The sequence below is a fragment of the Procambarus clarkii genome, chromosome 44 (genome assembly GCF_040958095.1).
Source record: "Procambarus clarkii isolate CNS0578487 chromosome 44, FALCON_Pclarkii_2.0, whole genome shotgun sequence".
NCBI lineage: Eukaryota > Metazoa > Arthropoda > Malacostraca > Decapoda > Cambaridae > Procambarus > Procambarus clarkii.
In genome coordinates, this window is record NC_091193.1 from 25,570,388 (window position 1) to 25,593,953 (window position 23,566).

The 23,566-nt window shown below is 55.7% G+C and overlaps 2 protein-coding genes across 2 annotated transcripts; both read left to right on the plus strand.

Moving 5' to 3' along the window:
• The first annotated feature begins 1,306 nt into the window (after window positions 1-1,306).
• On the plus strand, window positions 1,307-3,460 carry LOC138350186 (proline-rich protein 36-like). Its single transcript, XM_069300528.1, has one exon. The coding sequence runs from the start codon at window positions 1,307-1,309 to the stop codon at window positions 3,458-3,460; it is 2,154 nt and encodes a 717-aa protein (XP_069156629.1).
• Window positions 3,461-8,133: 4,673 nt separating this feature from the next.
• LOC138350187 (putative protein FAM47C) lies at window positions 8,134-23,185 on the plus strand. The gene is made up of 2 exons (XM_069300529.1): window positions 8,134-8,235; window positions 21,338-23,185. The coding sequence occupies exons 1-2, from the start codon at window positions 8,134-8,136 to the stop codon at window positions 23,183-23,185; spliced, it is 1,950 nt and encodes a 649-aa protein (XP_069156630.1).
• Window positions 23,186-23,566: the final 381 nt, after the last annotated feature.

Below are 23,566 nucleotides of genomic sequence, written 5' to 3' on the forward strand. Positions count from 1 at the left end.
TTGGAGAATTGCACCAGAACAGGTTTATTCTTGGTACAATTGTAGGGTCCAACCCGTCGATTGATATCCACCTCGCGTTCTGCCATCTCTGCTCCAATACACCTCAATATCTCGTGCAATTCGTATTTTTCTGTTTCTATTCTCTCTTGTCTAGTTGGTGCCCTAGATTCGAATAATCCATGTATTATAATAGACCGTCTCCTCAGTAATTCATTGTCATGCTGGTAGCCTGTCCCCTGGGGATTCCCCATCCCAACTGCAGTCACTAACCCATCTCCCACTAATCCTCTATCCTTAGCCATGCTGCTAAACCTTCCTAATTCGTTTGTGATACGAGCACATTCCCTCTCCCAGTCCTCTCTTCCCTTCCTAATCTCTTCCTGAACATAGAGCATAAGTTCTTGTTTCTGCCTCTCTACCGCATCCTGTATTTGCTGAAATACCTCACTTTTAATCCCCTGGATTAGATCCTCCAACCAATCACTCCTTCTCTCTACAAATTTCCCTATTAATTTGTCTATAAATCTGTCCTCCTCCTCATCCCTGCTGGTGATTGACCTTGAACCCCTTCTAGTCATTGCAGTAACAATCTAGCCAAAAAGGCGCTCCTCAATACCTTGCACAATCTGCTAACACAATAGGTGAGTGAATCTCCAATCGTCGTCCCACGTAGTGGTATAAGGGTTGCTGCCGAGGTGAGGTCACGCGGTCAGAGGTCGGTGAGGTCTGGTTTCACACTGCACAGTATTTCCTCAACTATTTTGAATTACGCTAATTAAACTGTTTTTCTTCACTACCTTATGGCTCTGGTCAAAACCCAAGGTTTTTTCATTCACTTGTACATTCACTTATAGTCTTTTTCACTTCGAAGTTGCCTGATTACCCCTCCCACTCCACTAGTGATCCAGGAGCTCCCAACCCACGTCCACCCAACACGATGGTCACAAGACAAGTGACCATCGTCACTTGAGTGTGTGTGTGTGTGTGTGTGTGTGTGTGTGTGTGTGTGTGTGTGTGTGTGAGTGTGTGTGTGTGTGTGTGTGTGTGTGTGTGTGTGTGTGTGTGTGTGTGTGTGTGTGTGTGTGTGTGTGTGAGTGTGAGTGTGTGTGTGTGTGTGTGTGTGTGTGTGTGTGTGTGTGTGTGTGTGTGTGTGTGTGTGTGTGTGTGTGTGTGTGTGTGTGTGTGTGTGTGCTTTTTTGTAATGTGTAGTAGAACATGGCAACAGTTGGAGCAAGGAGCGGGCTTCCTAATTTCCTTGTTTAATACCTGTCCATTCCTGGTCAGCTTCTGGACCAGGAAATTGTTCATGTTCATTTGTGGAGTTGCCAGATGTCACCTCTTGGCCCGCTGCAAGCACACCTGCGGCCCGCTGCAAGCACATCTGCGGCCCGCTGCAAGCACACCTGCGGCCCGCTGCAAGTACACCTGTGGCCCGCTGCAAGCACACTTGCGGCCCGCTGCAAGCACACCTGCGGCCCGCTGCAAGCACACCTGCGGCCCGCTGCAAGCACACCTGCCGCCTGCTGCAAGCACACCTGCTGCAAGCCCACCTATGGCCCGCTGCAAGTACACCTATGGCCCGCTGCAAGCACACCTGCGGCCCTCTGCAAGCACACCTGCGGCCCACTGCAAGCACACCTGCGGCCCACTGCAAGCACACCTGCGGCCCGCTGCAAGCACACCTGCGACCCGCTGCAAGCACACCTGCGGCCCTCTGCAAGCACACCTGCTGCTCGCTGCAAGTACACCTATGGCCCGCTGCAAGCACACCTGCGGCCCACTGCAAGCACACCTGCGGCCCGCTGCAAGCACACCTGCGGCCCGCTGCAAGCACACCTGCTGCTCGCTGCAAGCCCACCTATGGCCTGCTGCAAGCACACCTGCGGCCCACTACAAAATACACCTTCCGCCCGCTGCAAGCACACCTGCCGCCCGCTGCAAGCACACCTGCCGCCCGCTGCAAGCACACCTGCCGCCCGCTGCAAGCACACCTGCCGCCCGCTGCAAGCACACCTGCCGCCCGCTGCAAGCACACCTGCCGCCCGCTGCAAGCACACCTGCCGCCCGCTGCAAGCACACCTGCCGCCCGCTGCAAGCACACTGCCGCCCGCTGCAAGCACACCTGCCGCCCGCTGCAAGCACACTGCCGCCCGCTGCAAGCACACCTGCCGCCCGCTGCAAGCACACCTGCCGCCCGCTGCAAGCACACCTGCCGCCCGCTGCAAGCACACTGCCGCCCGCTGCAAGCACACCTGCCGCCCGCTGCAAGCACACCTGCCGCCCGCTGCAAGCACACCTGCGGCCCGCTGCAAGCACACCTGCGGCCCGCTGCAAGCACACCTGCGGCCCGCTGCAAGCACACCTGCGGCCCGCTGCAAGCACACCTGCTGCTCGTTGCAAGCCCACCTATGGCCTGCTGCAAGCACACCTGCGGCCCACTACAAAATACACCTGCCGCCCGCTGCAAGCACACCTGCGGCCCGCTGCAAGCACACCTGCCGCCCGCTGCAAGCACACCTGCCGGCCGCTGCAAGCACACCTGCCGCCCGCTGCAAGCACACCTGCCGCCCGCTGCAAGCACACCTGCCGCCCGCTGCAAGCACACCTGCCGCCCGCTGCAAGCACACTGCCGCCCGCTGCAAGCACACCTGCCGCCCGCTGCAAGCACACCTGCCGCCCGCTGCAAGCACACCTGCCGCCCGCTGCAAGCACACCTGCCGCCCGCTGCAAGCACACCTGCCGCCCGCTGCAAGCACACCTGCCGCCCGCTGCAAGCACACCTGCCGCCCGCTGCAAGCACACCTGCCGCCCGCTGCAAGCACACCTGCGGCCCGCTGCAAGCACACCTGCGGCCGCTGCAAGCACACCTGCGGCCCGCTGCAAGCACACCTGCGGCCCGCTGCAAGTACACCTGCGGCCCGCTGCAAGTACACCTGCGGCCCGCTGCAAGTACACCTGTGGCCCGCTGCAAGCACACTTGCGGCCCGCTGCAAGTACACCTGCGGCCCGCTGCAAGCACACCTGCGGCCCGCTGCAAGTACACCTGCGGCCCGCTGCAAGCACACCTGCGGCCCGCTGCAAGTACACCTGCGGCCCGCTGCAAGCACACCTGCGGCCCGCTGCAAGTACACCTGTGGCCCGCTGCAAGCACACCTGCGGCCCGCTGCAAGTACACCTGCGGCCCGCTGCAAGTACACCTGTGGCCCGCTGCAAGTACACCTGTGGCCCGCTGCAAGCACACTTGCGGCCCGCTGCAAGCACACCTGCGGCCCGCTGCAAGTACACCTGCGGCCCGCTGCAAGCACACCTGCGGCCCGCTGCAAGTACACCTGCGGCCCGCTGCAAGCACACTTGCTGCTCGCTGCAAGCACACCTGCGGCCCGCTGCAAGCACACTTGCTGCTCGCTGCAAGCACACCTGCGGCCCGCTGCAAGTACACCTGCGGCAGCACAAAGGATAAAGTAATTTGGTCATTTAACGGCCAAAATATCAGTATATATAAGTTAAACTATCACCTTTTAATACATTTAAACACTCAAAAGTAACACTAATGCTGCTGTGAGTCAAGCGAGTTAACACCTCTAATAACAGACAAGACGTTAACTGTTAAGTTGGCAGAAATTTTGTTTCAGTTATTTTAAGCGGTGATTTTATTTGTAATTTTATTTTTTTATTTTTTTAGAATCTACATCATATTTAAAATTGCTGGTGCTCCTCCAGCTAAGAGAAAAAGGAAACTGAAGGAAGTGGGGCGAGTGTTTCAAGAAAAAATGGACAGTATTTTTGCACAAGGGTGAATGGAAAGATACATTGTATAAACTGCAACAACAACATGGTCACGCCAGATGAGTACACTTGAAAAGACATTATGAAACGAATCATCGATCTTACGATGAATATGAAGGCCCAATGTGCGTGTCAAGACTCAAGGATGTGAAGGGATAACTTGAGACAGCAACAGATCTGTTTTACGAAAACTGAGAAAGGGAATGTTGCTCCCGTTACTGCGAGCTGTGAACTCAGCCCATGATGGCCATGAGTGGGAACTCTTACAGTGATGGAGATGTCGTATAGCAATGTCCTGTAACAGCGGCTCAAATTATGTCCAGAAACAGCACAGGGATATTTCCTGTGCTGTTAAAGTACAGGAAATATTTCCTGTACTTTATACCCTGTACTTTATTTCCCTGCACAGGGAAATATTCCTGTTCCTGCAGCACAGGGATATTTCCTGTAAATATTGAGAGATATTTCAGTAACCAGGAAGACTGTTGCTGCACGGAGTGATGACATGTCCGGTGATCTGAAACAACAGTTGAAGGCCGCAGCATCATCATGATTTGAACATTTTTCTATTGCTATTGATGAGACCGTTGAGGTCAGTAGCATAGCACAGCGTGTGGTCTTCGTCAGGGCCTGTGAAGGTGCATTTAATATTTATGAAGAACTGCTCCCCAGACATGACACCAACACAAGCCAGGACAGCGTAGAGAGAGTCGAGCAGGTTGTGCCTGACTATGGTTGGGATGTGAGTAAACTTGCAAGCTTCAGGACCGACGGTGCTGACAATATGGTGGGCAGACATAATGATGCCAACTTACGAACAAAAATAGAAAACTTGCATCTTGATTTGCACATTTTCACTGCATGAGCAAAATATGTGTTCAATGATTTTAAAAATGGATCATGTGCTTAGTTTGGTCACAAAAACAGTGAACTAAAGGGAGCCGGTCGGCCGAGTACACAGCATGCTGGACTTGTGATCCTGTGGTCCTGGCTTCGATCCCAGGCGCCGGCGAGAAACAATGGGCAGAGTTTCTTTCACCCTATGAAAGAAATATTTATGCCCCTGTTACCTAGCAGTAAAATAGGTACCTGGGTGTTAGTCAGCTGTCACGGGCTGCTTCCTGGGGGTGGAGGCCTGGTCGAGGACCGGGCCGCGGGGACACTGAAAGCCCCGAAATCATCTCAAGATAACCTCAAGAAGATACATCAGAAGCCGAGCTCTCAACTACCGCCTTTCAGCCAGTTGTTGGAAGACATGGATAACCAGTTTACCAATGTTCCCGTCAACACACAAGTCCGCTGGTTGTCATGATACAAAGTGCTGAAAAGATTTAATTGGTCGAAACAAGAAATAATTATGTTATTGAAGATGAAAGGTCAAAACACAGAGGAAATAAATGATGAAAGTTGGCTCCAGGAACTGTCTTTTGTTGTGAAGTGAGAGTGTGTCACATTAACAGTGAGCATCGGGGGTAAAATACAGAGTGCCAGGGTAAGTGCCACTCACCTGAGCACGTGGTGATCTGGCACTCTAGGCACAGACCGCACGGCCTCCTTCCCTGCCTCCCTACCTCATTTGTGAGGGGCACTCGGGTATAGCTTGTAACTTTGTTTTGATCCCAAGGATAAGAGACAGACTAAGAGAATTACTGTCATGTCAATTTAAAGTCTGCCTGGGAATTAACCCTTGTGATTCTACGTGTGGTCGAGTTCTGTCCCTTCGGTTGGGCTCCTTGTTGGGGTGAAGACCCAGGTTATGTTTGAAGTACGTTTATCTGTGGTATAAACTGCGGTATGCCATTTTATATAATGAGCGTCTGTGACGAAGTATTTATTATCATATTTTAACCAAATTCAAGACATCTGTATAGTAGCAGGAAGGCTGGCGGGCTGGCAGGGAGGCAGGCAGGCTGGCGGGCTGGCAGAGAGGGAGGCTGGCAGGCTGGCGGGCGGGCAGGCTGGCAGGGAGGGAGGCTGGCAGGCTGGCGGGCGGGCAGGAAGCAGGCATAGAGAAAGGGAGGCAGACAGAATAACAGGAGCCTGCTATTCTGGCTGATGTTCTTCGTGGTTGAGGGGCTGGATCAGCGTGTGGGAGGGGCTGGATCAGCGTGTGGGAGGGGCTGGAGGGTGTGTGGTGTGTGTGGTGAAGCAGGCTGTTGAAGGGTGTGAGCACACAGGCAGGGTCAGCACCGCCTCCCTCGCCTACACCCTCACGCCCCCAGATAATACACCCTCACGCCCCCAGATAATACACACTCACGCCCCCAGATAATACACCCTCACGCCCCCAGATAATACACCCTCACGCCCACCAGATAATACACCCTCACGCCCCCAGATAATACACCCTCACGCCCCCAGATAATACACACTCACGCCCCCAGATAATACACACTCACGCCCCCAGATAATACACACTCACGCCCCCAGATAATACACACTCACGCCCCCAGATAATACACACTCACGCCCTCAGATAATACACACTCACGCCCACCAGATAATACACACTCACGCCCCCAGATAATACACACTCACGCCCCCAGATAATACACACTCACGCCCCCAGATAATACACCCTCACGCCCCCAGATAATACACACTCACGCCCCCAAATAATACACACTCACGCCAAAACAGTAATGTAAATTAGTTGGGGGAAATCAACGACAATTAAAACTAGATATTGCTCAGGTCGGTGAGAGATGGGCGTGTACTTGGGCAGCACCTCCTGGCTCTCCATGTGTATCGTACCACACCCCGGGGGAGGGGGGGGGGGAGTAAGATGTCAGGTGTAGTGAACTGGTATAACAGACACACACACACACACCCGGGACGGGTGAATGCTACATGTCTCTCAGCTTCATAACATATTATAAGATAATAATGGTGGTAATGACTTGCTGGAGTGGTTGGGTGAGTGGAGTAACGGGAGAGGTCGAGACCGCTTGATATCCTGCCACACCCTCCTGCCTCACCCTCCTGCCTCACCCACCAGCCACACCCTCCTGCCTCACCCACCAGCCACACCCTCCTGCCTCACCCACCAGCCACACCCTCCTGCCTCACCCACCAGCCACACCCTCCTGCCTCACCCTCCTGCCTCACCCACCAGCCACACCCTCCTGCCTCACCCACCAGTCACACCCTCCTGCCTCACCCACCAGCCACACCCTCCTGCCTCACCCACCAGCCACACCCTCCTGCCTCACCCACCAGTCACACCCTCCTGCCTCACCCACCAGCCACACCCTCCTGCCTCACCCACCAGCCACACCCTCCTGCCTCACCCACTAGCCTCACCCTCCTGCCTCACCCACCAGCCTCACACACCAGCCACACCCTCCTGCCTCACCCACCAGCCTCACCCTCCTGCCTCACCCTCCTGCCTCACCCTCCAGCCACACCCTCCTGCCTCACCCACCAGCCTCACCCTCCTGCCTCACCCTCCTACCTCACCCACCAGCCACACCCTCCTGCCTCACCCACCAGCCTCATCCTCCTGCCTCACCCTCCTGCCTCACCCCTCCTGCCTCACTCACCAGCCTCACCCACTAGCCTCACCCTCCTGCCTCACCCACCAGCCACACCCTCCTGCCTCACCCACCAGCCTCACCCTCCTTGTGGGAACCGACCTGTGAGATTTATATTTATTTAATTTATATGAATTTATATTTACGTTAATTTATATACTTCGATAGCAATTTGTATGATGTTAAGTGGACTGTATTTCTGCAATAATCTCATAATCTCACAAATCGATCCTCTACACATTAGGGGGGGTTTATATTGAATTTATATATATGCAGCCAATCAAACTACAGTATTAGACTACATACATTGAAGAGGTTCCTTATCTTATTGTACAGCAGGCCTTAGTCCACCAGGTATAACTAGGGTGTAGACACCAAATTATCCTCTTTGAGGTAGCTTCCATCACCCAGTAACTGGCACACAAAGCATGCTTCCTCGTCTTGACCTGTCAAAAGGGCGCTAGCTATGAAGCCAGAATCCTAATATATGACAGCTATATCAGAGAAAACACTGTACAAGGAACCATAAAGACCTAGGCTTAATTACCTTTAGTATGAGGCGATCTCATATTCTAACCGGCACACCCTATCTAATGACATTAATGGCCACAAATGATAGATAAATGGGTTTCGGCAGAACACTTAACTTGTATTTGTTGACAGCGTGTTGATGATGGTACACCTTTGGTTTCCATAACACTTCGTCCAAGTAAAATTAACAGGAGCCGAATTGCTCCAGTGCCTCTGGTCTAAGTAACAATAACAATGGCTGACACTCCATACTACTGATGCTACTGGCCGACATTGTCCAGATATGATAGGAGCCAAATTTGCTCCACACGTCTCGGAGATGACAATAACAATGGCTGACCACCCCTCCTCACTGACTCTACTGGCCTACATTGTCCAGATGACAGTAAGTGATAGAAGGGTCACATTTACTCTATTTTAATTCTGATAATTAAGTTAATTTATATGAGATGTTTTTATGATGGTAAAGTCCAAAGACTAATGTATTTAAGAATAATTCCCACCATAATAGGTGGTGAATTTATAATAGTATGTAGTAATGATATCCCGTTTTCTATAGACGGGAATTCCACTAAAAGTTACATTTTCTATGGGTAACTTGTTTATACAACACAGCAATATTATCTGTCTGTATGATATTATTATATGGTGTCGGATTTTCCGACACTCCTGCCTCACCCACCAGCCACACCCTCCTGCCTCACCCACCAGCCACACCCTTCTGCCTCACCCTCCTGCCTCACCCTCCTGCCTCACCCACCAGCCACACCCTCCTGCCTCACCCTCCTGCCTCACCCACCAGCCACACCCTCCTGCCTCACCCACCAGCCACACCCTCCTGCCACACCCTTCTGCCTCACCCTCCTGCCTCACCCTCCTGCCTCACCCACCAGCCACACCCTCCTGCCTCACCTACCAGCCACACCCTCCTGCCTCACCCACCAGCCACACCCTTCTGCCTCACCCTCCTGCCTCACCCTTCTGCCTCACCCTCCTGCCTCACCCTCCTGCCTCACCCACCAGCCACACCCACCAGCCACACCCTCCTGCCTCACCCTCCTGCCTCACCCACCAGCCACACCCTCCTGCCTCACCCTCCTGCCTCACCCACCAGCCACACCCTCCTGCCTCACCCTCCTGCCTCACCCACCAGCCACACCCTCCTGCCTCACCCTTCTGCCTCACCCTCCTGCCTCACCCACCAGCCACACCCTCCTGCCTCACCCACCAGCCACACCCTCCTGCCACACCCTCCTGCCTCACCCACCAGCCACACCCTCCTGCCTCACCCTCCTGCCTCACCCACCAGCCTCACCCTCCTGCCACACCCTCCTGCCTCACCCACCAGCCACACCCTCCTGCCACACCCTCCTGCCTCACCCACCAGCTTCACCCACCAGCCACACCCTTCTGCCTCACCCTCCTGCCACACCCTTCTGCCTCACCCTCCTGCCTCACCCTCCTGCCTCACCCACCAGCCACACCCTCCAGCCTCACCCACCAGCCACACCCTCCTGCCTCACCCTTCTGCCTCACCCTCCTGCCTCACCCTCCTGCCTCACCCACCAGCCACACCCTCCTGTCTCACCCACCAGCCACACCCTCCTGCCTCACCCACCAGCTTCACCCACCAGCCACACCCTCCTGCCTCACCCACCAGCCACACCCTCCTGCCTCACCCACCAGCTTCACCCACCAGCCACACCCTCCTGCCTCACACACCAGCCACACCCACCAGCCTCACCCACCAGCTACACCCTCCTGCCTCACCCACCAGCCACACCCTCCTGCCTCACCCACCAGCCACACCCACCAGCTACACCCTCCTGCCTCACCCACCAGCCACACCCTCCTGCCTCACACCAGCCACACCCACCAGCCTCACCCACCAGCTACACCCTCCTGCCTCACCCACCAGCCTCACCCACCAGCCACACCCTCCTGCCTCACCCACCAGCCACACCCACCAGCCTCACCCACCAGCTACACCCTCCTGCCTCACCCACCAGCCACACCCACCAGCCACACCCACCAGCCTCACCCACCAGCTACACCCTCCTGCCTCACCCACCAGCCACACCCTCCTGCCTCACCCACCAGCCACACCCTCCTGCCTCACCCACCACTACACCCTCCTGCCTCACCCACCACCACACCCTCCTGCCTCACCCACCAGCCACACCCTCCTGCCTCACCCACCACCACACCCTCCTGCCTCACCCACCAGCCACACCCTCCTGCCTCACCCACCACCATACCCTCCTGCCTCACCCACCACCACACCCTCCTGCCACACCCTCCTGCCTCACCCACCACCACACCCTCCTGCCTCACCCACCAGCCACACTCACCACCACACCCGGCGCCACACCCTGCTACACCCTGCGCCACACCCTGCACACAGGCAAAGAGCCCCGACAATAAACACGGCATCACTTACATCAACAGAAAGTCAGTCTTAAGCAAAGCTGTTCCGTCATTTCCTGATTTCCACAAGAGAAAGCTTTTGTGTTCACCTTCATGTGCTGACGCGGAGTCCCCTGACGGGTTGAGCGCTGGTTCTCAAGCCCCGCCTTTTGAACCATTTGTAATTTTAACAAGTGGTTTTTGCTCCTTGGTTCTTGATGACGTGTTGACACGTGTGTGCACCGAGTTGGCTTCAAGCACCTCACAAGACCTGTGACCTGTATACACACACCTGAAGAAGTTCGTTCCGACAGTTGTGTGACTGGTGTGTGTCTCCACGTGTCACAGGTTCCCGTCGCGTGACCTTTCTCACTTTGTTCATTGCCTCTTTGTCGCCTTTATTAGTACCGTTAGACTCACATGTGTTGATGACCACCCACACACCTGTCTATGGGGGCACGACGACGCTGTGCTCCGTATCATGGTGTGATGAGGATTATGAAGCCGTAAACATGTTTCTTGCTTTTATATCCGGTGTTTGTCTCGTGTCTTGAGTGTGGTGAAGAGTCCCTCAGTCCTTCCTCGTAGCTCAGGAGGAACCCTTCCAACCTGCCGTGTTTCATGCATTTGGACCTTTTTTTCATACTTTTTCAGGCAAGGGTTCGATGCCGCGACACCACACTAGAGAAGGTCTCATAAAGGTTATATATCATTGAATTGTCTGCACTTAACGCGTTGGTGAAGGTGGATCACTTTACTGATGTGTGTCTGGCACAGGACTGTGGTTAGGCCTATTGCTAGAAATGCAGAAATCTGTCTCTTCTCGGTATTGCTGTAAGGGTCTGCTCCCTCCCGCTCCTGTCCTCATAACTTTGTACGTGTCAGGATTTAAGTCCAGTAGCCATTTTTCAAACCCATTCTGAAGTGTGTCGAGAACTTTTGGCGGGTATCACAGGCCTCTGTTCCTTGTCATCTCACTAGTGTCGTATCATCATGACACACTGACATGAAGTCAATTGTCTTGGTATATTTAAATGTGTACCTGGGAGAGGACTGACCTTAGTACTGACGCCCATGGTGGTAGTGGCACCACAACCACCTCCATCTTTACATTGTGACGCGTTGTTCCTCTAAGGGGGCATATTATAAATCGTTATAAATTAAAAGTTGTTCAATTTGCTTATAAATTTTTTTATGAAATAGGTTTAGAAAGGGCTGCAACTGGCCCAAGTTTCACCATCACACCCTAAACAGAAAAGGAGAAAAAAAATACACAACGTATTATGCAACGAATGTTCAACATTCTCAAATAATCTCAGGGAACACATGTGTCAACTAAAATGTCTACTATGTGCTGTAGAAGCACAAACTCTTGTAATAATTGTAATATGTATGTGCAATATATTTATATGTAAATTTTTTTTTTCTTTTTTTTTTGGCCAATTTTTTTTTCTCGTTTGTTATCAAGGGATTTGCATGAAACTTGCACACCTTGCTCAATGAATGCTTATCTGCAAGGGTGCCAATTATGAACGAAATCTGTCGAAGTCAAGCTCAGCTACAGGTGGCCGAACTTGGATCTTTATTTTACTCTGGAAAGTAATTTACAACTTCAAAGTACTTCAGAGCTTTCATTTATTAATCAATTTACATGCAAATTACACCTTATATGTAGCGATTGTGCTTCTACAACATGGCGTAGACATTTTAGTCCAAAGTCTATTTGTTGATTTTATACAAATTTATAAATATCATATATTGCATATTTTTTAGAAGGGTAACTTTGAATAATTATATTATTGCACTAAACACTTTTTTGATAAAACTGGTCACTAGAATCCTTTATTATGTGCTTAATTTAATATCTGAGTGTTATAGAAATGATTTTAGTTGACACATGTGTTCCCTGAAACTATTTGAAAATTCGTTGCATAATTCGTTGTTTATTTTTTTTTTTCCTTTTCTGTTTAGGGTGTGATGATGAAACTTGGACCAGCTGCAGCCCTTTCTATAACCATTTCATAAAAAAATTTATAAGCAAATTGAACAACTTTTATTTATAACGATTTATAATGATATGCCCCCTAAGTAAACCCACCTCCAGTTCAGAGAGTACCTTGTGTGACCGTCCTCAATAGTCACAATTCGTACGTACTTAGCTTATAGATAGTAGTATACTGACTAGTTAGGAATATTTTTTTTTAAATAAATGAAGCTAAAAAATAAACTTAAATATTCCTAGGCCTATTATTGCACACACAGGTACTGTATTAGGCCTCGGATGTCGTGTATTAGGCCTAGGAAGGTTAGGTTAGTTTTTCCATCCAGGCCCACTAAAATTAATAGCATAAAAAGGTATTTGCAAGTGGTCCATCACTATACACTGGTACTTTGGACCAAATTGTTGTTATAGATACTATAATTTCTGGCGGATGGATTGCAATACACACACACACACACACACAATATATATATATATATATATATATATATATATATATATATATATATATATATATATATATTTATATATATATATATATATATATATATATATATATATATATATATATATATATATATATATATATATATATCATGCATATGCATATGCGCGAACAAGCCTGAGCTGTCTCCAGGCATATATGCAACTGAGTTTTCAGTTGCCCAGTAAATCTTCCCCGGCCAGGATACGAACCCATGACAAAGCGCTCAGGGAACGCCAGGCGAGTGTCTTACCACTACACCACGGAGACTGGTAATATAGTGTGAGGTAAGAGAGTTAGAGCGCCAGAGATGTGACACACCACCACCACTCGTCTCCTCAACCCGCTTCACAGTGTTGCAGCCAGGACGTGTGGGCGTGGCTGGGTGTGGGTGGCCAGGACGTGTGGGTGTGGGTGGCCAGGATCTGTGGGTGTTGCTGGGTGTGGCTGGCCAGGACCTGTGGGTGTTGCTGGGTGTGGGTGGCCAGGACCTGTGGGTGTTGCTGGGTGTGGGTGGCCAGGACGTGTGGGTGTGGCTGGGTGTGGGTGGCCAGGACCTGTGGGTGTTGCTGGGTGTGGGTGGCCAGGACCTGTGGGTGTTGCTGGGTGTGGGTGGCCAGGACCTGTGGGTGTTGCTGGGTGTGGGTGGCCAGGACCTGTGGGTGTTGCTGGGTGTGGGTGGCCAGGACCTGTGGGTGTTGCTGGGTGTGGGTGGCCAGGACCTGTGGGTGTTGCTGGGTGTGGGTGGCCAGGACCTGTGGGTGTTGCTGGGTGTGGGTGGCCAGGACGTGTGGGTGTTGCTGGGTGTGGGTGGGCAGGACGTGTGGGCGTGGCTGGGTGTGGGTGGCCAGGACGTGTGGGTGTGGCTGGGTGTGGGTGGCCAGGACGTGTGGGTGTTGCTGGGTGTGGGTGGCCAGGACGTGTGGGTGTTGCTGGGTGTGGGTGGGCAAGACGTGTGGGCGTGGCTGGGTGTGGGTGGCCAGGACGTGTGGGTGTGGCTGGGTGTGGGTGGCCAGGACGTGTGGGTGTGGCTGGGTGTGGGTGGCCAGGACGTGTGGGTGTTGCTGGGTGTGGGTGGGCAGGACGTGTGGGCGTGGCTGGGTGTGGGTGGCCAGGACGTGTGGGTGTGGGTGGCCAGGACGTGTGGGTGTTGCTGGGTGTGTTTGGCCAGGACGTGTGGGTGTTGCTGGGTGTGGGTGGCCAGGACGTGTGGGTGTTGCTGGGTGTGGGTGGGCAGGGCGTGTGGGCGTGGCTGGGTGTGGGTGGCCAGGACGTGTGGGTGTGGCTGGGTGTGGGTGGCCAGGACGTGTGGGTGTGGCTGGGTGTGGGTGGCCAGGACGTGTGGGTGTTGCTGGGTGTGGGTGGGCAGGACGTGTGGGCGTGGCTGGGTGTGGGTGGCCAGGACGTGTGGGTGTGGCTGGGTGTGGGTGGCCAGGACGTGTGGGTGTTGCTGGGTGTGGCTGGCCAGGACGTGTGGGTGTGGCTGGGTGTGGGTGGCCAGGACGTGTGGGTGTGGCTGAGTGTGGGTGGCCAGGACGTGTGGGCGTGGCTGGGTGTGGGTGGCCAGGACGTGTGGGCGTGGCTGGGTGTGGGTGGCCAGGACGTGTGGGTGTGGCTGGGTGTGGGTGGCCAGAACATCCCTCACTCAGCCTGGGTGGAATCCCACCCACAGCCTGGCAGGGGTCCAGGGGGCTAATATTAGGTCTATTGTGTTGGTTTTACCTTCCAGCCTCAGAAGTCTTAGGAAGGTGTAGGCCTAGTGTGGGACTGGGGGGGGGGGAGGTGCAGGTGTAGTGAGGGAGTGGGGGGGGGGAAGTGTAGGAATAGTGAGTGACGGGGGGAGGGTAGTGAGGGAGTGGGGGAGTGTAGGTGTAGAGTGACAGGACGGAGAAGCGCCACAGTCCTGTTAAAAATCAATTGTATTTTGTTGAGACTGAAGGATGCTCTTGTAAATCATCTTATCCACTCCTGTAGCAGGCCATGGTGGGGGGGGGGAGCTGGTGGGAGGGAGGGAGCTGGTGGGAGGGAGGGAGCTGGTGGGAGGGGGGAGCTGGTGGGAGGGAGGGAGCTGGTGGGAGGGAGGGAGCTTGTGGGAGGGAGAGAGCTGGTGGGAGGGAGGGAGCTGGTGGGAGGGAGGGAGCTGGTGGGAGAGAGGGAGCTGGTGGGAGAGAGGGAGCTGGTGGGAGAGAGGGAGCTGGTGGGAGAGAGGGAGCTGGTGGGAGGGAGAGAGCTGGTGGGAGGGAGAGAGCTGGTGGGAGGGAGGGAGCTGGTGGGAGGGAGGGAGCTGGTGGGAGAGAGGGAGCTTGTGGGAGGGAGGGAGCTGGTGGGGGGGAGGGAGCTGGTGGGAGAGTGGGAGCTGGTGGGAGAGAGGGAGCTGGTGGGAGGGAGGGAGTTGGTGGGAGAGTGGGAGCTGGTGGGAGAGTGGGAGCTGGTGGGAGAGTGGGAGCTGGTGGGAGAGTGGGAGCTGGTGGGAGAGGGAGATTAAGTTGGCAGAAAAAAGAAACTGTGGATCACTATCTCCCTGGCATCTAGGTCTCCATCACTAGCACACACTTCCTCCACTATGACAACACCATCTTCCTCAGCACCAGGCCCCTTCCTCAGCACCAGGCACCTTCCTCAGCACCAGGCCCTTTCCTCAGCACCAGGCCCTTTCCTCAGCACCAGGCACCTTCCTCAGCAGTAGACACCTTCCTCAGCACCAGGCCCCTTCCTCAGCACCAGGCACCTTCCTCAGCACCAGGCCCTTTCCTCAGCACCAGGCACCTTCCTCAGCACCAGGCACCTTCCTCAGCACCAGGCCCCTTCCTCAGCATCAAGCACCTTCCTCAGCAGAAGGCACCTACACTACAGCCAGCCTCCCAGCACCTACACTACTGCCAGCCTCCCAGCACCTACACTAACTACTGCCAGCCTCCCAGCACCTACACTAACTACAGCCAGCCTCCCAGCACCTACACTACTGCCAGCCTCCCAGCACCTACACTACAGCCAGCCTCCCAGCACCAACACTAACTACTGCCAGCCTCCCAGCACCTACACTAACTACTGCCAGCCTCCCAGCACCTACACTAACTACAGCCAGCCTCCCAGCACCTACACTACTGCCAGCCTCCCAGCACCTACACTAACTACAGCCAGCCTCCCAGCACCTACACTAACTACAGCCAGCCTCCCAGCACCTACACTACTGCCAGCCTCCCAGCACCTACACTAACTACAGCCAGCCTCCCAGCACCTACACTAACTACAGCCAGCCTCCCAGCACCTACACTACTGCCAGCCTCCCAGCACCTACACTAACTACTGCCAGCCTCCCAGCACCTACACTAACTACAGCCAGCCTCCCAGCACCTACACTACTGCCAGCCTCCCAGCACCTACACTACTGCCAGCCTCCCAGCACCTACACTAACTACAGCCAGCCTCCCAGCACCTACACTAACTACAGCCAGCCTCCCAGCACCTACACTACTGCCAGCCTCCCAGCACCTACACTAACTACAGCCAGCCTCCCAGCACCTACACTAACTACAGCCAGCCTCCCAGCACCTACACTACTGCCAGCCTCCCAGCACCTACACTAACTACTGCCAGCCTCCCAGCACCTACACTACTGCCAGCCTCCCAGCACATACACTACTGCCAGCCTCCCAGCACCTACACTACAGCCAGCCTCCCAGCACCTACACTACTGCCAGCCTCCCAGCACCTACACTAACTACAGCCAGCCTCCCAGCACCTACACTACAGCCAGCCTTCCAGCACCTACACTACTGCCAGCCTCCCAGCACCTACACTAACTACTGCCAGCCTCCCAGCACCTACACTACAGCCAGCCTCCCAGCACCTACACTACAGCCAGCCTTCCAGCACCTACACTACTGCCAGCCTCCCAGCACCTACACTAACTACAGCCAGCCTCCCAGCACCTACACTAACTACAGCCAGCCTCCCAGCACCTACACTAACTACAGCCAGCCTCCCAGCACCTACACTAACTACAGCCAGCCTCCCAGCACCTGCACTACAGCCAGCCTCCTAGCACCTACACTAACTACAGCCAGCCTCCCAGCACCTACACTACTGCCAGCCTCCCAGCACCTACACTACTGCCAGCCTCCCAGCACCTACACTAACTACAGCCAGCCTCCCAGCACCTACACTACAGCCAGCCTCCCAGCACCTACACTAACTACAGCCAGCCTCCCAGCACCTACACTACAGCCAGCCTCCCAGCACCTACACTAACTACAGCCAGCCTCCCAGCACCTACACTACTGCCAGCCTCCCAGCACCTACACTAACTACAGCCAGCCTCCCAGCACCTACACTACTGCCAGCCTCCCAGCACCTACACTAACTACTGCCAGCCTCCCAGCACCTACACTACTGCCAGCCTCCCAGCACCTACACTACTGCCAGCCTCCCAGCACCTACACTAACTACTGCCAGCCTCCCAGCACCTACACTAACTACTGCCAGCCTCCCAGCACCTACACTACTGCCAGCCTCCCAGCACCTACACTACTGCCAGCCTCCCAGCACCTACACTAACTACTGCCAGCCTCCCAGCACCTACACTAACTACAGCCAGCCTCCCAGCACCTACACTACTGCCAGCCTCCCAGCACCTACACTAACTACAGCCAGCCTCCCAGCACCTACACTAACTACAGCCAGCCTCCCAGCACCTACACTACTGCCAGCCTCCCAGCACCTACACTAACTACTGCCAGCCTCCCAGCACCTACACTACTGCCAGCCTCCCAGCACCTACACTAACTACAGCCAGCCACCCAGCACCTACACTACTGCCAGCCTCCCAGCACCTACACTAACTACAGCCAGCCTCCCAGCACCTACACTACTGCCAGCCTCCCAGCACCTACACTACTGCCAGCCTCCCAGCACCTACACTAACTACAGCCAGCCTCCCAGCACCTACACTACTGCCAGCCTCCCAGCACCTACACTAACTACAGCCAGCCTCCCAGCACCTACACTAACTACAGCCAGCCTCCCAGCACCTACACTACAGCCAGCCTCCCAGCACCTACACTACAGCCAGCCTCCCAGCACCTGCACTACAGCCAGCCTCCCAGCACCTACACTAACTACAGCCAGCCTCCCAGCACCTACACTACTGCCAGCCTCCCAGCACCTACACTAACTACAGCCAGCCTCCCAGCACCTACACTACAGCCAGCCTCCCAGCACCTACACTAACTACAGCCAGCCTCCCAGCACCTACACTACAGCCAACCTCCCAGCACCTACACTACAGCCAGCCTCCCAGCACCTACACTACTAGCCAGCCTCCCAGCACCTACACTACTAGCCAGCCTCCCAGCACCTACACTAACTACTGCCAGCCTCCCAGCACCTACACTAACTACAGCCAGCCTCCCAGCACCTACACTACTGCCAGCCTCCCAGCACCTACACTACTGCCAGCCTCCCAGCACCTACACTAACTACTGCCAGCCTCCCAGCACCTACACTAACTACTGCCAGCCTCCCAGCACCTACACTAACTACAGCCAGCCCCCCAGCACCTACACTAACTACTGCCAGCCTCCCAGCACCTACACTACAGCCAGCCTCCCAGCACCTACACTAACTACTGCCAGCCTCCCAGCACCTACACTAACTACAGCCAGCCCCCCAGCACCTACACTAACTACTGCCAGCCTCCCAGCACCTACACTACAGCCAGCCTCCCAGCACCTACACTACAGCCAGCCTCCCAGCACCTACACTACTGCCAGCCTCCCAGCACCTACACTAACTACTGCCAGCCTCCCAGCACCTACACTAACTACAGCCAGCCCCCCAGCACCTACACTAACTACTGCCAGCCTCCCAGCACCTACACTACTGCCAGCCTCCCAGCACCTACACTAACTACAGCCAGCCCCCCAGCTACCTACACTAACTACTGCCAGCCTCCCAGCACCTACACTACTGCCAGCCTCCCAGCACCTACACTACTGCCAGCCTCCCAGCACCTACACTAACTACAGCCAGCCCCCAGCACCTACACTACAGCCAGCCTCCCAGCACCTACACTACTGCCAGCCTCCCAGCACCTACACTACAGCCAGCCTCCCAGCACCTACACTAACTACAGCCAGCCCCCCAGCACCTACACTACAGCCAGCCCCCCAGCACCTACACTACTGCCAGCCTCCCAGCACCTACACTACAGCCAGCCTCCCAGCACCTACACTAACTACAGCCAGCCCCCCAGCACCTACACTACAGCCAGCCTCCCAGCACCTACACTACAGCCAGCCTCCCAGCACCTACACTACAGCCAGCCCCCCAGCACCTACACTACTGCCAGCCTCCCAGCACCTACACTAACTACAGCCAGCCCCCCAGCACCTACACTACAGCCAGCCTCCCAGCACCTACACTACAGCCAGCCTCCCAGCACCTACACTACAGCCAGCCCCCCAGCACCTACACTACTGCCAGCCTCCCAGCACCTACACTAACTACAGCCAGCCTCCCAGCACCTACACTACTGCCAGCCTCCCAGCACCTACACTACTGCCAGCCTCCCAGCACCTACACTAACTACTGCCAGCCTCCCAGCACCTACACTAACTACTGCCAGCCTCCCAGCACCTACACTAACTACAGCCAGCCCCCCAGCACCTACACTAACTACTGCCAGCCTCCCAGCACCTACACTACAGCCAGCCTCCCAGCACCTACACTAACTACTGCCAGCCTCCCAGCACCTACACTAACTACAGCCAGCCCCCCAGCACCTACACTAACTACTGCCAGCCTCCCAGCACCTACACTACAGCCAGCCTCCCAGCACCTACACTACAGCCAGCCTCCCAGCACCTACACTACTGCCAGCCTCCCAGCACCTACACTAACTACTGCCAGCCTCCCAGCACCTACACTAACTACAGCCAGCCCCCCAGCACCTACACTAACTACTGCCAGCCTCCCAGCACCTACACTACTGCCAGCCTCCCAGCACCTACACTAACTACAGCCAGCCCCCCAGCACCTACACTAACTACTGCCAGCCTCCCAGCACCTACACTACTGCCAGCCTCCCAGCACCTACACTACTGCCAGCCTCCCAGCACCTACACTAACTACAGCCAGCCCCCCAGCACCTACACTACAGCCAGCCTCCCAGCACCTACACTACTGCCAGCCTCCCAGCACCTACACTACAGCCAGCCTCCCAGCACCTACACTAACTACAGCCAGCCCCCCAGCACCTACACTACAGCCAGCCCCCCAGCACCTACACTACTGCCAGCCTCCCAGCACCTACACTACAGCCAGCCTCCCAGCACCTACACTAACTACAGCCAGCCCCCCAGCACCTACACTACAGCCAGCCTCCCAGCACCTACACTACAGCCAGCCTCCCAGCACCTACACTACAGCCAGCCCCCCAGCACCTACACTACTGCCAGCCTCCCAGCACCTACACTAACTACAGCCAGCCCCCCAGCACCTACACTACAGCCAGCCTCCCAGCACCTACACTACAGCCAGCCTCCCAGCACCTACACTACAGCCAGCCCCCCAGCACCTACACTACTGCCAGCCTCCCAGCACCTACACTAACTACAGCCAGCCTCCCAGCACCTACACTACTGCCAGCCTCCCAGCACCTACACTACTGCCAGCCTCCCAGCACCTACACTAACTACTGCCAGCCTCCCAGCACCTACACTAACTACTGCCAGCCTCCCAGCACCTACACTACAGCCAGCCCCCCAGCACCTACACTACTGCCAGCCTCCCAGCACCTACACTAACTACAGCCAGCCTCCCAGCACCTACACTACAGCCAGCCTCCCAGCACCTACACTAACTACAGCCAGCCTCCCAGCACCTACACTAACTACAGCCAGCCCCCCAGCACCTACACTACAGCCAGCCTCCCAGCACCTACACTACTGCCAGCCTCCCAGCACCTACACTACTGCCAGCCTCCCAGCACCTACACTACTGCCAGCCTCCCAGCACCTACACTAACTACAGCCAGCCCCCCAGCACCTACACTACAGCCAGCCTCCCAGCACCTACACTACTGCCAGGCTCCCAGCACCTACACTACAGCCAGCCCCCCAGCACCTACACTACTGCCAGCCTCCCAGCACCTACACTAACTACAGCCAGCCTCCCAGCACCTACACTACAGCCAGCCTCCCAGCACCTACACTAACTACAGCCAGCCTCCCAGCACCTACACTAACTACAGCCAGCCCCCCAGCACCTACACTACAGCCAGCCTCCCAGCACCTACACTAACTACAGCCAGCCTCCCAGCACCTACACTAACTACAGCCAGCCTCCCAGCACCTACACTAACTACAGCCAGCCCCCCAGCACCTACACTACAGCCAGCCTCCCAGCACCTACACTAACTACAGCCAGCCACCCAGCACCTACACTAACTACAACCAGCCTCCCAGCACCTACACTAACTACAGCCAGCCTCCCAGCACCTACACTAACTACAGCCAGCCTCCCAGCACCTACACAAGCATTATTTACACACCTCTCCTGCCGGGTGAATACTTAACCTGAAGATTATAATCACAGTGTCTTAGTGGCCTCGGGTGGGAGGAGCGGCGCCACCACTCATGCATATACAATGGCAGGAGTTTTGGAGTTACTGCAGAGCTCCTCTTGTGTAACGTGATCCCTCGCTCTAGTCTGCCTAGCGCCCGCTGGAGTCCACCAGTCCACTGGTGTCCACCAGAGTCCACCGGTGTCCACCAGAGTCCACCGGTGTCCACCAGAGTCCACCGGTGTCCACCAGAGTCCACCGGTGTCCACCAGAGTCCACCGGTGTCCACCAGAGTCCACCGGTGTCCACCAGAGTCCACCGGTGTCCACCAGAGTCCACCGGTGTCCACCAGAGTCCACCGGTGTCCACCAGAGTCCACCGGTGTCCACCAGAGTCCACCGGTGTCCACCAGAGTCCACCGGTGTCCACCAGAGTCCACCGGTGTCCACCAGAGTCCACCGGTGTCCACCAGAGTCCACCGGTGTCCACCAGAGTCCACCGGTGTCCACCAGAGTCCACCGGTGTCCACCAGAGTCCACCGGTGTCCACCAGAGTCCACCGGTGTCCACCAGAGTCCACCGGTGTCCACCAGAGTCCACCGGTGTCCACCAGAGTCCACCGGTGTCCACCAGAGTCCACCGGTGTCCACCAGAGTCCACCGTTGTCCACCAGAGTCCACCGTTGTCCACCAGAGTCCACCGTTGTCCACCAGAGTCCACCGGTGTCCACCAGAGTCCACCGGTGTCCACCAGAGTCCACCGGTGTCCACCAGAGTCCACCGGTGTCCACCAGAGTCCACCGGTGTCCACCAGAGTCCACCGGTGTCCACCAGAGTCCACCGGTGTCCACCAGAGTCCACCGGTGTCCACCAGAGTCCACCGGTGTCCACCAGAGTCCACCGGTGTCCACCAGAGTCCACCGGTGTCCACCAGAGTCCACCGGTGTCCACCAGAGTCCACCGGTGTCCACCAGAGTCCACCGGTGTCCACCAGAGTCCACCGGTGTCCACCAGAGTCCACCGGTGTCCACCAGAGTCCACCGGTGTCCACCAGAGTCCACCGGTGTCCACCAGAGTCCACCGGTGTCCACCAGAGTCCACCGGTGTCCACCAGAGTCCACCGGTGTCCACCAGAGTCCACCGGTGTCCACCAGAGTCCACCGGTGTCCACCAGAGTCCACCGGTGTCCACCAGAGTCCACCGGTGTCCACCAGAGTCCACCGTTGTCCACCAGAGTCCACTGGTGTCCACCAGAGTCCACTGTTGTCCACCAGAGTCTACCGTTGTCCACCAGAGTCCACCGGTGTCCACCAGAGTCCACCGTTGTCCACCGTTGTCCACCGGTGTCCACCAGAGTCCACCGGTGTCCACCAGAGTCCACTGTTGTCCACCAGAGTCCACTGGTGTCCACCAGAGTCCACCAGAGTCCACTGGTGTCCACCAGAGTCCACAGGTGTCCACCAGAGTCCACAGGTGTCCACCAGAGTCCACTGGTGTCCACCAGAGTCCACTGGTGTCCACCAGAGTCCACCGTTGTCCACCAGAGTCCACCGTTGTCCACCAGAGTCCACCGTTGTCCACCAGAGTCCACCGGTGTCCACCAGAGTCCACCGGTGTCCACCAGAGTCCACCGGTGTCCACCAGAGTCCACCAGAGTCCACCGGTGTCCACCAGAGTCCACCGGTGTCCACCAGAGTCCACCGGTGTCCACCAGAGTCCACCGGTGTCCACCAGAGTCCACCAGAGTCCACTGGTGTCCACCAGAGTCCACCGGTGTCCACCAGAGTCCACCGGTGTCCACCAGTCCACCGGTGTCCACCAGAGTCCACCGGTGTCCACCAGAGTCCACCAGAGTCCACCGGAGTGCACCAGAGTTCAATAGAGTCCATCAGAGTCGTATAATTTTATTTTTGAATATGTTAGTCAAGTTAATTTGTCTCAAGTATTAACTAATCTTTCACATTATTATCAAACTTTTCAGTGCTTGTTGTAAGAGTGCACAAGGGGCGCCGTCCTCTCCGGGCTTGGAAAGAGTTCAACCCACCGGGTGACTTTAATGCAGAAAACGTTTCCTCAGCAAGACTGGCTGAGGCCACAACTAAACGCCAATTCCGTGGGCAATCCAGAGAGTGAAGGGCTCGATTTTCTCTGTCAAAAGACGCAGATCGATGTCCATGTGATGCAGAAAAGGCCCTTACGCGGCCACCATTTATGGGTCGAAGTTGACGCGCTTTTATCTGGCGTTGGTCTGATGTGCATGACT